At 33.1% G+C, this 13,495-nt stretch overlaps 1 protein-coding gene across 1 annotated transcript in view; it reads left to right on the top strand.

The window, feature by feature from the left end:
• The window catches only part of CEP126 (centrosomal protein 126), a 149,161-nt gene that overhangs the window by 61,820 nt on the left and 73,846 nt on the right, over nt 1-13,495 (top strand). The window contains exons 5-6 of the mRNA XM_032641133.1: nt 4,178-4,373; nt 7,975-10,135. Coding sequence (XP_032497024.1) covers nt 4,178-4,373; nt 7,975-10,135 — 2,357 coding nt within the window. The remainder of the gene's footprint in view (nt 1-4,177; nt 4,374-7,974; nt 10,136-13,495) is intronic.

Genomic DNA, 13,495 nt, shown 5'->3' with positions numbered 1-13,495 from the left:
GAGAAGTCAGAAAATAACCAGAAATGTATGATGATATGGAAATAAAGGGAACTAAAGTCAGGAAAGATAGTGGTCAAGAAGTGTCTAGGTCTGCAATTAGGTCAATTAGTTAATCGCTAGCAAAAGCAGTACATTGGAACAGTAGAGGTAGAAGCCAGATAGCAGTAAGTTAAGGAACAAATCGAAGTTGTGGCAGTAAACACAGTATAATTTTAGAGTACTCTGCGGAAAGTTTTATCTGAAAAGGAAGATGACAGACAATTAGTGGGGGTGGGGGCTTAGGGTCAAGGGGAATTTAGAGTGATAAAAAATTCCAAATCATTTAGTATAGAAGTAATGTGCATTTTTGTATACAGGTTTTCTTCACTATTAGATTTCTTTTTCTGTGCATTATTACCCTTTGTGTTATCAGACATTTTCAATTTAAAACGCTCTTTTGCATTATGAATGAAAAGATAGACTTTTTTGTTCAACAATGTCTCTTCTAAGACTTCCTTAAAGTCTTAGAAGAGATAATGCCTCAGACAATTTTGATTTTCCTGTAGCAAACAAACATATAGTTATTATACCAAATCTTGCTAGGACCATTATATCAACTTTGTTTTATGAGAAATTATCTCCATTCTAAATTAGAATACATAGTTTTCAGTTATTATTGTAATATACTATTATGACTATGACTTCATGATATTTATATCTACCTATACATACACACACATAAATTTTATGTGTTTGGAAAACAAATGTATACAATTTATAGAGAGAACACTATTGTTTACTTATTTAAAAGTTGAACTCCTCTCCACAGATAACTAACAGTATTAAATCATGTATGTGAAAATGCTTTGTAAACTATAAAATGCTATACTATAAATATGACAGCTTGGAATATTAAAGATCAAGTATTAGGTTAATAGAAATATTTATATGTACTGTTATTGAAAATATAATTAAACTACAAATACTTATAAACTATTGTCACATTAAAAATACATTTTCTGTACAATATAAGCCTAAAATGTGTTAGAGAATAAAGTAATGTCAAGAAACAGGGAGCTTCCAAAGAAGGGGAGGTATATCATTACTCACAAATGATTGTTCTAATGTAGAAAATATTAGTTTTAGATTAAAATAATTTAAGATGTTGTAATGTGATAATCTAAAGGAGAAAAAAAGTTGTATGAAAAGAATGGAGGGCATTCAATGCTTAAGCCTCAAGAAAAATCAGAGACTTATGTCCATATGAAAATAAAAGGTACTTAGGAAATAATGAGATATAAGAATATTAATAAATGACTAATAAAGTAAAAGCCTTCCATCACAACAAAATCCTTATCACAAAGATAATGTACTTGACCGTTCTTCTGGTAGATGTAGGGTAAAATAAGCTATATTTTCCCCATATTTTTATACTTTAAAATGATGTTAGTAGATATCTATCTCCAATATCCATGTATTTGTGGTGAGACAGTTGATCCTGAACCACAGGCTACCCTGAGAAATCTGACCAGAGCTAAGCAGTAATCTATTTGACCTCTTTTTGCCCTTTGTACCAGTACTTTAAACAAGAGTTTCTAGCCCATATTCATTATCTGTATGACTATCAGACTTCTGAGAGGTGAAAATACTCTAAGAGCAAGGAATGAGAAAGAGGAACCTGAATAGTAGGCTATGTACATTTCTCAGCTCATGAGAGGACACTGGGTGATCAGAAGAACATCATGCATGGACCCTCAGAATAAAACATAATATGAATTGAAAGCCTCAAGGCAGCCCAATAAATCAAAAAACCATCTTAATAAGGCTGTCTCTCTACTTCCTGTTCAAATGCATTTCCACCTGTGCAGATCCATTCCTGCCTGTCCAGCTGTCTCCATACCTGATCCCCTCTTACCTAATCAGCTGTCTCCTTTAAGAGCCCCATTGCTGTCCCACCATTCCCAAATTCTTCCTAGCTATCCAACTGTTTCTCCTACCCACCAGCCCCATACCCTGCCTATCTGTCCACCTGTCCCCTCTACTCTTCCAAAGAACTTCTTACCAGACCCATTACTGTCCTACCCAATCAAATATCTTCCTCGCCCTTCAGCCCCAGTTACTTCCAGCTTTTCTAGCAGTTTCCCTCGTCTACCAGCCCCAATTCCTTCTGGCCCAATTCCTATTTACCCCACCCACCCCGAGGTTCACCAGTCATTCCTGATTCTGACTCACAGAGTAAGTTATTTTACAAAACTTTCAGACCCAAACATTTCCTTCCAGCACAACGTTCTACCCCAACCATTCTAATGCCGGCCCTTGTTCATCATTCCCTTCCAGCTCAACTGATTGTTTCCCCAAACCCTTTGGAAGGTCTCCCTGTTTTGAAGCCTTCCTGTTTGTCCAGTCATCCCCCTCATCAACCTATCCCCACTCTTTCTTCTATCACTCCATTGCCTGAACATCCTGCTAGCTTAGATCATTTTCAGTCAGTCCAGCAATCTGTTCCACAAACCATAACATTATCAAATCTGCCCCAGGCCTTTGTAGATCATCCACCTACATCAGTTTTCTCCCATCCACCTCCCTGTCATTCTCCATCCTCTTCTTTGTCTTCATCTTCTACTTCCATATCCTCTTCTTCATCCTCTATACAGTTTCCTTCCTCCTTGTCTGTTTTTTCCTCTCCTTCACCTTCCACTTCTACCTCTCCATTCTTACCACTTTCATTTATCCCTCTTTTTTCCTCTCTTTTGCATTCATCTCCCTCTCTGTATTTGCCTCCAACAAATTTAGATTTCCTGCCTCTAATTCCTCCTGTTTCTTCTTCCTTTATGATTTCTTCTTCCCATGCTTCACTCTTCCTCTCTTTCTACCTCCCCATCTCTTTTTATTCCTATCCATTCCTTCAATCCTCCTCACGAATTGAAAGTAGAGAAGAGAAGAGAAGCAAGTGGAGTAGAGAAGAAAGAAATAGAGAAGAAAAAGTTGACAGATGACAACTTTAAAGATAAATAAATTTAGTTTATTAGGTATTTTGTAGATTTAGCAATACTTCATTTGGGAAGGGTGACTGAAGAGGAAGGAATATGTAAGAGTATAAGAGTAGGAAACCTAAAAGCAAGAGAGAGAAACATATTCTCAGTGTTCAGGAACTTGTGTTAGGTACCTTTTTGCTCTTGTTGATCCCTCTGTGGTCACAAAATGATAGTCAGGAATCTAGTAATCATTGACTTTGACTATTCCAGTCTGTCCAAATAAAGATATATATGGGTATTGGAGATAGATATATGTCACATGTGGCCATGTGTCACCTTCCAAAACATTTGAATCCTCATTGAACTGGGAATAATTCCAATGAATTGGGAATAAATACCCTTGGGGTTCTCACTACTGCCCCTAATGCAACAGCAGTCAGCTATTTCATATACTTCACCCCCCAAAAAGAAATTATTCCTTTGTTCTTTTCTTTTCACTTTGTACATATATTGAAAGGTTACATGCTATAAGTTTCCAGAAGATGCGAAATTCTAAAAGAAGATGATGTCATCCACTAATAATTTGCAGATGGCACTTTAACACACTAAAAATAAAGGTAGCCCCCTCTGTGGCATGAAAACCATGCTTATATTTGTGGTACAACTGAAAATAAATATGTACACTCTTCTCCATGCAATAAAATCCAAGCTTCCAAAACTAGTAAAGTTAGATGGAAATTCCTTTCTACCCTAACAAGAAATTTTATTTTCTATCTGCTTGAATCTTCAACCAACTCTATTAGCGTTACAGGGATACCTACCATCCATGACATCAACTCAGAACTAAGGGTATGCAGCATATCATTATCCAGATAGGAATTCTCTTAAAGAGCTAAGGACTAACTCTATATAGCTACAGGAATTACTTCTATATCTATCCCAAACAATAGATAGAGGAATAGGATTTAATAATCAGAGCCATGAATAATTGGATATTCCTACATGAAGACGGAGTGCTTTATTGGCACTGTAATCTCACATCCACTTTTATTCTACTGTTGACTCCTTGAAATTCCCATTCTAATATGTCTATATATTTCTCCAATATCCTTATATGTGATTATCTGGACACACACACACAAACACACACATACATATGAATATATCATATGCATGCTAACTTTATTTAAATGTACTAAACATTTTTTATGTATGGTTCACAGAGTCATAGATAATTCCTTGCCTTCATCATTGTCAAAAAATGATCACAAGCATCAGAAACATCTATCCAAAATCAATTCTGATAAAGAAATGAAGGAAAACAGCAAGGCAAACTTGACTACTAACAAAGATGCATTCCAGCTTAAACTGGAGGAAACTCAGAAACTCCTAGAAGATCAGCATCTAAGCAGTTTGCAAGTATGAAACTCTAAATACATTATTAATATTTTAATATCTAGCAATAATTCTGTCCCATTTTTGCAGTGTTCTCCACTAAAGAAATGTATACCACTAGCCAAGGGTGTGTTTGGATGAATCAGCACAAATTCATCACAGATACTAATGAAATAAGTTTTTAATATTTTTTTAACCTTTTACTCCATTTTTCTCTCTGCTTTTATTCTTATTTTTCCATCTCTCATATTTAGAAAAATATGCTTTATGGATGCTATTTTCTGAAAAACATGAAAGCTATTTGAAAGTATAATGTAATATAAGTAACATTATTAAAGACTAGATTATAAAAAGCAACTTGAAAATTATAATACATATGGACATAAGGTTCTTAATGAAAATATGGCACAATTAGCTAGAAATGGTTTCTCTATTCTGACTCTAATATGGTATTTACTTTGGTTTTTCCCACAAATGAGCATGGAGTTCATACTACATTTCCTGAAATATTCATGCACTTTATTTCTTATGAGTAATTACACACAGTTATGAGATTCTTAGTAGGCTGATATCAAGATTAAATTCATAACCTTGGCCTAATTTATCCAATAACTGAGCAATTATGGCAAGACTAGAAAAGCGAAGCAGGAGACTTCTTTTGGCTATGATGAAGTGCCTTCCTGCCATAAACAACTATAATTCTGAATAAATAATATGAAACAATTATTTTTAGACAGTATAGAACAGGTAGTATAAGGTATGATCACGAAAAATAAGGGAAACAAATGAGGTAAACCCTATGATCACATAAGCTTTTTACCTGTACATGTCCTCTGGAAAAGCCTAAAAAAATTCCACAGGTATTCCAACTACCTGTCAAAAAAAACCCCAACCCTTTCTAAAGAAGATTGACATCTAAACATTCAGCATAATGTTCACAACGTCCAACACTCAATTAGAACTTACTAGACATATGAAAAGGCAGAAACCTGTATGGCCCATACCAGGAGAAAAATTAGCCAATATAATCAGACACATAAATGACAGAGATAACAGAATTATTAGGCAAGAATTTAAAATAACTTTTTAAATATTTTCAAGGAATTAAAGAAAAATGAACATAATGAAAATGGAATTTTTGGAAGAACCAAATAGAACTTCTAGATCTGAAAACATATTATCTAAAATTAAAATTACACTGGATGGACTTAACAGAGCAGGCATTATGGACAAAAAGATCAGAGGACCGAAATCATCCAAACTGAAGCATGGGGAGAAAAAAGATGGAAAAAATATATAACGAAATGTTAGTGACCTGAGGAACAATATCTAAATCTAACATACATTTAATTTAAATCTCACAAGGGGTAGAGGTAATCTTTAAAGAAAACAGTGGCTGAAAATGTTTCAAACTTGATGAAACTATAAATCCACAAATCAAAGAAGCTCAACAAACTCCAAGAAGGATAAGTGTGCACCCATGTGCATGTGCACACACACCCCTCATAAAAGCACATGAAAATTAGATTAAGCTAGAGGGGGGGAAAGATGTATTACGTGCAGGTGAACAAAGATAAGATGGACCATACTAATTTCAAGACAGAAGACAGTGAAACAATATTTTTAAAGTTCTGAGAAAAAAAAATATGACCAACTTATAATCTATATCTAACTAAAATGTCCTTCTAAAATGAAGGCAAAATAGGCATTTTCAAACAAACATCAGCTGAACACCACCACCAGTATCTGCACTATAAGAAATGCTCCCAGAAATTTTTCAGGCAGAATGAAAATAACAGATGAAAACTCAGATCTATAGTGACAGAAAACAGATTAGTGGTTGTTAATGGATAAGTATTGACTACAAAGAAGCATGATGGAAATTTCAACAGATGGAAAGGTTCTAAAATATTTCAGTATGATGGTTATGGGTAAATAATTTTTCAAAACCTATCGAACTATACATTTTAAATGAGTGCATTTTATTGTAGATAAGTATATCTCAATAAAGTTGATTTAAAGACTAAAACACAAGGCATGTTAAGTCTAGTACAGTTTATATCAGTAACTTACAAGCAAAACTTGAAGCTGATCATAATGTTTCATTTTTTAGTATAAGAAAATTTCTGAGGGAAAAAATAGTATAATTTAGTGAAATCAGAAGTTCCTGAATTTCTTCTGAGGTGCTTTGGGAAATGAAGCCATCACAGACCTATGCGAAGAGAAATCTTAAAGCCATGAACATCACACTTACAGCTAGAAGGACCTTCTAACCCAGATTTCTATATCTCATTAGATGCAATCTCAAAGAAATTCATATTAGAGTCATAGAGGTTTTAGGAGCCTCATTATCAATTAATATAACTCAATTCCAAAAACAGGCACTGAAGAAGCTGTGCTTTGATTTGTTCTAGTTAGGTAGAGTGACCATCTCTTTAAAAAGATATCACAGTACTGAAGGATGTGACAGGCAGGGAGTAAATGCTAGTAATAACAAACTCTTATGAATCATTTTCAAACATTTCACAATAGTATATCAATAAGCATGAACTATACAAAGTAAAATATTTTATCTGTAACTGATTTCATTGGTTTCTCAGTTTATTTGGGGGTTATAAAAATAATAAATTTTTGTTTAATACCAAAATATTTAAATTTTCTAAAATATTAATGGAACTAATTTTCTTTGAGTCCAGTTAACTTCTTGACTAGATTAACAATTTAAAGTCTTCTTGAATTTATTTCTACATATGTGATACAGATTAATGCATTCTAAACATATGTTATATATGTAAGAAATTAGAAATAGTTTTAAACATTGACTCTACTTTGAAGTGATCATGAAATTTTATTAAAAACTGATAATTTCCATGAAATTTCATTGAAGTAGCGATAAGAACATGTAAGGAATTCATAGAAATTATTACTGTGCTAAATCTCCAAAAACGAGTCATTAAAATCAATCCTAAATCCACATTAGAGTTACCTGGGGAATTTAAAAATAATAATAATACCACCAATACCTGGACCCCATCGAAGTATTCAATCAGCAGGACCTGGCATGTTTTTACAAAGCTTCTTATGTGGTTCTAATATGCAGCCAGAGTTGAGAACTCTATTATACAGACCATGAGATTAACTTTTATAAAAAGATGTAGCCTTACCAATAGGAAGCTCATATTAGAGTCATAGGGCTTTTAGGAGCCTTGTTGAAGTCCAGTGAAGGTTTCAGGAAAAAAATACCATTTGTAAATTACTATTTTTCAGAATTTCACATGCCATTATGAAATCATCAAGAAACTCCATTCTCTGAATGGAATAGCAATATCAAAATTATTTTTTAAGCTATAACTATGGCTAGGATAATTAAGTAATTATCAATACTTCAAGGTGAAGAAATTAAGGCACACACACTTTATTGTAAGTCTTTGTTGGCTCCCTCTTTTTCACTCTGAGGACTACTCCATGGATATAGATTATTTATATACCTATACGGTTTGTAGTCGTACTACTCTATTTTATATGCCAAATAGAATTGGGCTCAGTAACAATGGTGTGTTGAATCATTAATTTTGGCACTTAAAATTTTCTAAGCTATAAAACAATGTTCTTTTTTTTCTTTCAGAAATTTTGTGATGAAGTTAATCATATAACAAATTCTGAAACCCTCTCAAGTATAGACAGTCTTGAGGCTAGGGAATGTGAAGAAATATATTTAAAACTTGATAAGGAGCCTTCTACATCAATCCAGCAGCAGAATTCTATTTCCCTCAAATCCGCAAATCTGCAATCAACTAATCTAAGCTGCTTTGATGAAGATAAGCTGTCATTCTCTAAAACTCAATATATAAATAATTGGCTTATAAATTTAGATGATCCAAACACTCAGACTGTCACACCTTTCTCAGATATTTTAAGTAAACCTAATGTTCTACCTTCACGTAAATGTCTTAATAGTGAAGAACAAAATTCATCTGCTCTGAGTAGAACTGTGGAAAGAGCCACAAATACTGCTAACAATTCAGTAGCCTTTGTATATAGTCCACCCATATTTGTAAAAGATAAAAAAAGCAAAAAGACCTCTGAAACTAGTGCTATGAGGACAACTGACACCACTCCTGGATCATTCAAAAGGGAGAGACCATTAGTTACTGAGAGCCCAACATTTAAATTCAGCAAAGCCCAGGCCAATCCAGATTCTCCAACCCAGGAAATGGCAACAATTTCAGACCAAGAGAAATATTCTGAATTGACTCAAGAAAATAGAACTACTTCAGTTCCCACTTCATTTGTACCTGTGGCAAAACCTTTAGTTTTGCCATCGAATCCACTATCAGCTAGGCCTTTACCAAAAAATAGTATACATATAAAAGAAATTGACCCAGTGCAGTGTTCTGATAAGTTAGGGGAAATGAAAGACATTAAAGATGAAAAGATAAGATATTCTAACTGTGATGAGGAAGAGTTGTCTTTATTTTTAGATAATTTTCAAGCTGGCTGTATATCTTACAACTCTGACTCAAAAGATAAAAAACAGAAAATAGCTGAAGCATCAACATCATTGTATAGTATAATTTCTAATTGTGACTTACTTGGTCAGCACAAGAAAATGAAATGCAATATTCATGAGAGAAATGGTGTGAGGTTTCTTAAAAGTATTTTAAAGAAAGAATCTAAATACGAACATGATTATTTTAAGGCACTGGTTACAAACCAAGGCTTTAAGTTAGGAAATCAAAAAGCAGCAGATATCAGAGATAGTATTGAATTAACAAAAGAAAAAGGGAAAAGTGCAGAAATTCCAAAGATTATTAAAAAACTGAGATGGATTGATGAAACTGAAGATACAGAAAAACATGTTGAAGATAATCATTCACTGAAAAATAGAATAGGAATAACTCAACAGTGGTCTCAACAATTCCACATTCAAACTAAAAGTGTTGCTGCCAGCAACATTACTAGTATTATTCCTGCTTCTTCTGTGAATTCTGCTGATAAGAAAAAGCCCAAGGATGATTTTATCTCTGAAAATGTCACTGCTTTAGGAGGATCTGGAATAGACCATGTGCCTTTGAACTGCTTTATACCTTCAGGTTATAACATTGCTAAACAAGCCTGGCCAGACTCAAAAGAAGAGGAAAGTAAATCCCCTGTAAATCGTGGTGGTTCTAAAACTCAGAAAATTAATCCACAAAAGGGTGGAGCAAAAGTAATTAGAAGAACAAGATCTGCTAAAGTTCAATCAGGCTTTATATATACGAACAGAAAAGGCGCTGTTATTCGACCACAGTCTGCGAGCAAAGCCAACACATTTTTACAAGCTCAGGGTAAATTAATTGTACCTCATCCTCCTCCTAAATCTCAATTAAATATTAGAAGTTGTAAAAATATACAAGTATCTCAGTATCAAACTGTAATGCCTGAAAATTCTCAAAACATCAGTACATGTGACTATGTTAATTCAAAACATGTGCTTCCAACAGAACACAAGTTAAATCAGTGGAATCAAGAAAGTAGTCTTCCACTCTCACATGTTTGTCCTGACTTAGTCACTGCGATGCCATCTCTACCATATTGTTCTTCTGAGTGCCAAACTTTAGCAAAAATAAATCATTCAAATGGCAATCAAATGGTTGCCCAGCAAGATGGGACATTATATTACACCCAAAGATGTCCAACATATGAAGAAAGTCATTCCTCTGTGACTCTTAAAACTACTAAAGAAGAATTTGTTCCCTTGTGGAAAATACAGCATAATATTCTGGGTCAAAATGAAAAGGCCGCTGGTAAGAATAAATTTATATATTTTTATAGGTAAAAAGTACAAGTTTTTAAATTCATGTGAACTTTCTCTTCTTGAGATATGGCAATATGCACCTTATAGGATATTAATATTAAATAATAACAGCTTTATAGAAATAACTTATCACCCTTAATATTGTACCCTTGTCTATCTAGTAGCTATTGCTTTTAAGCGAATGACCCAACCTTTGCTCAACTAAAACTAGAAACTTTTGCCAACCTCCATTTTTTCCATGACTTTTCTTGTTAGTTTAAAAGAGGGAAGACAAAGAATGCAGTTTTATTCTTGTCCCATATCATTCTGTTATTATCCCAATATTACAGTAAAAATTTCTATCAAGTAAGCACAGTGAAAAATGTTGTTTAAATTATTCTAAATAGGTGAATAAATGTGATTATAATACTTTTCTTTATTCTTCTTTAAAATGTTTGTTAAATTTAATTGTTATAAGCTAATAATAGGTGTGCCTACCACTCTCATTCTCTTTCCAAAAGAGTGGCAACTTTACTTTTATCTGTTAGGTATGTAGAGTTTCATATGGAGAAAAAATGATAGCATTCCTTTAAACATTTTTGAAAATTAATTCTCTATATTATGGCTTTGCCCTTAGTAGCTGGTTAATGCCTCATGAAGCTACTTTCCTCTAAGCGAATGGACTATAGGCCCATAAATTTTCCTACCAGTAGAAATCAATTGCTTATTCAGAAATAGATAAGACTTGGGAAACAGAAAAGCAACCCTTTTCTTCTCCCAAAGGTATGAATAAATATAAAGAGGATATAATGAGGTAGTTAGTTTAAATTTAAACTATTTAAAGCCTTCTTCAATTAGACCATGAGATTTTAAGGACAAGGGACTATTTTTGTAATTCTTCACCTTATCCCCAGGTTTTAACACTGCCTGGCGCTTAGTAGGCATCCAGTCTTTTCTTGAATGGACACAAGCCATATTAGCAGATGGGAAGCTAAATGCAAAGACCTTAATCTAAATCTAGATTTTTAGCTATTATTTCTCTCACTAAAAGGTTTCATTTTCTTTTTATCCAGCCACTTCACAATGTAACTTCAGTTTTCACACTCCTTCCAGAAAATGAAAGCATCATGTAGATTTGATATTTTAAAGGAAATTATGGTAAATAAATTATGATGGTTGCCTTTTTTGAATTCCTACTCTGTGCCAGTTATAGTGCTAAGTGCTTTACAATTATTGTCTCATTTAAACTTCACAGCAACCCTGACAAATAAGTATTTTTTTAAACCCCATTTTACAAAGAAGGAAATAGAATTGCCCAAGGTCATGAGCTAGGAAATAGCAAAAATGGTACTTTCATTCAAATATCTATGGCTCCAAGTCCCATAGTTTTTCTACTAAAACTATGTAATAAATATAATTATTAAGTGAACATGTATCGGAGTCTGAGCTGATCAGGAAAAATATTAGGAAATATAGTTTCCCAATAGCTCAAGCATAAAAGAGTAACATATGAAAATTATGATCTCCTTCTCTGCTAAAAGAAATATATATATATATATATATATATATATATATATATATAAAATCTAAAACACCAATATTTTTCTAACTTTAACCAAAGTAGGTAATAGTTCTTAGGGGTCTTTGTATGAGGAACACTGGAAAATGTAATGAATTTTAACATTTTTTGCGATGTTTTTAAAGAGATAGAAATATTGTAATTGTTATATATGTCTATACTTATTTTTTTGTTCATTGTTTTGCTTTTATTGAAGTATAGTTGATTTACAATATATTAGTTTCAGGTGTACATCATAGTGATTCAATATTTTTATAGATTATACTTTAAAGTTATTGAATATGATGGCTATATTTTCCTGTGCTGTACAATATATCCTTGTTGCTTATCTATTTTATACATAGTAGTTTGTATCTCTTAATTCCATACCCCTGTTTTGCCTCTCCCCCATTCCCTCTTCCCTCAAACCACTAGTTTGTTCTCTACATCTGTGAGTCTGTTTTGTTATATAGATTCATTTGTTTTATTTTTTAGATTCCGCATATAAATGATAACATAGAGTATTTGACTTTCTCTGTCTGGCTTATTTCACTAAGTATAATACTCTCTAGGTCCATCCATGTTATTGCAAATGACAGAATCTCATTCTTTTTTGTGGCTGAGTAATATTCCATTATGCACTGCTTCCATATCCTGGCTATTGTAAATAATGCTGCTATGAACATTGGGGTGCAAGTAGCTTTTCAAATTCGTGTCTTCACTTTCATCAGATATATATCGAGGAGTGAAAGTAGTTCTATTTTTAGTTTTTTGAGGAAGCTTCATGCTGTTTTCCATAGTGACTGTAGCAATTTACATTCCCACCAACAGTGTATGAGGGTTCCCTTTTTTCCACATCCTCTCCAACATTTGTTATTTGTAGACTTTTCGGTGATAGCCATTCTGACAGGTGTGAGGTCATACTTCATTGTGGTTTTGATGTGTATTTCTCTACTAATTCTAAAGTGATGTTGAGCATCTTTTCATATGCCTGTTGGCCATCCATATGTCTTCTTTGGAAAAATATCTGTGCAGGTCTTCTGCTTGGTTTTTTTGATTGGGTTTTTTGCTGTTGAGTTGTATGAGCTATTTATATATTTTAGATATTAATCCCTTATTGGTCATATCATTTACAAGTATTTTCTCTCATTCATGAGGTTGTCTTTTCATTTTGTTGATGGTTTCCTTTGCTGTGCAAAAGGTTTTAAGTTTAATTAGATTCCATTTGTTTATTTTTGCTCCTATTTCCTTTGCTTTAGGAGACAAAGCCAAAAAAATATTGCAATGATTTCTGTCAAAGAGTATTATGCCTATGTTTTCTTCTAGGAGTTTCCAGTCTTACATTTAGGTCTTTAATCCATTTTGGTCTTCAATCTTACATTTAGGTCTTTAATCCATTTTGATTTTATTTTTATATATGGTATTAGAGAATGTTCTAATTTCATTCTTTAACATGTAGCAGTCCAGTTTTCCCAGCACCACTTATAGAAGAGACTGTCTTTTCTCCATTGTACATTCTTGCCTCCTTTGAAGTAGGTTAATAGACCATAAGTGCATGGGTTTATTTCTGGGCTCTCTATTCTGTTCCATTGTTCTATGTGTCTGTTTTTGTGCCAGTACCACTCTGTTTTGTTATATATGTCTATACTTCTTAATACTGTAATTATACTTGGAAAATCTAATACTAACAGGATTACATCTGTTCAGTATTACATTACTGAACATCTTTGTATGTTCAGTCATTCAAGCTTTTTTTTTTCAAAACTATTTAAATATTAAACATTTCAAATGAACCCTTTGCTAATACTGGAT

The sequence above is a fragment of the Phocoena sinus genome, chromosome 8, assembly GCF_008692025.1.
Source record: "Phocoena sinus isolate mPhoSin1 chromosome 8, mPhoSin1.pri, whole genome shotgun sequence".
NCBI lineage: Eukaryota > Metazoa > Chordata > Mammalia > Artiodactyla > Phocoenidae > Phocoena > Phocoena sinus.
The sequence above is the reverse complement of the archived record's forward strand: the minus strand, read 5'-3'. Positions and strand labels throughout refer to the sequence as shown.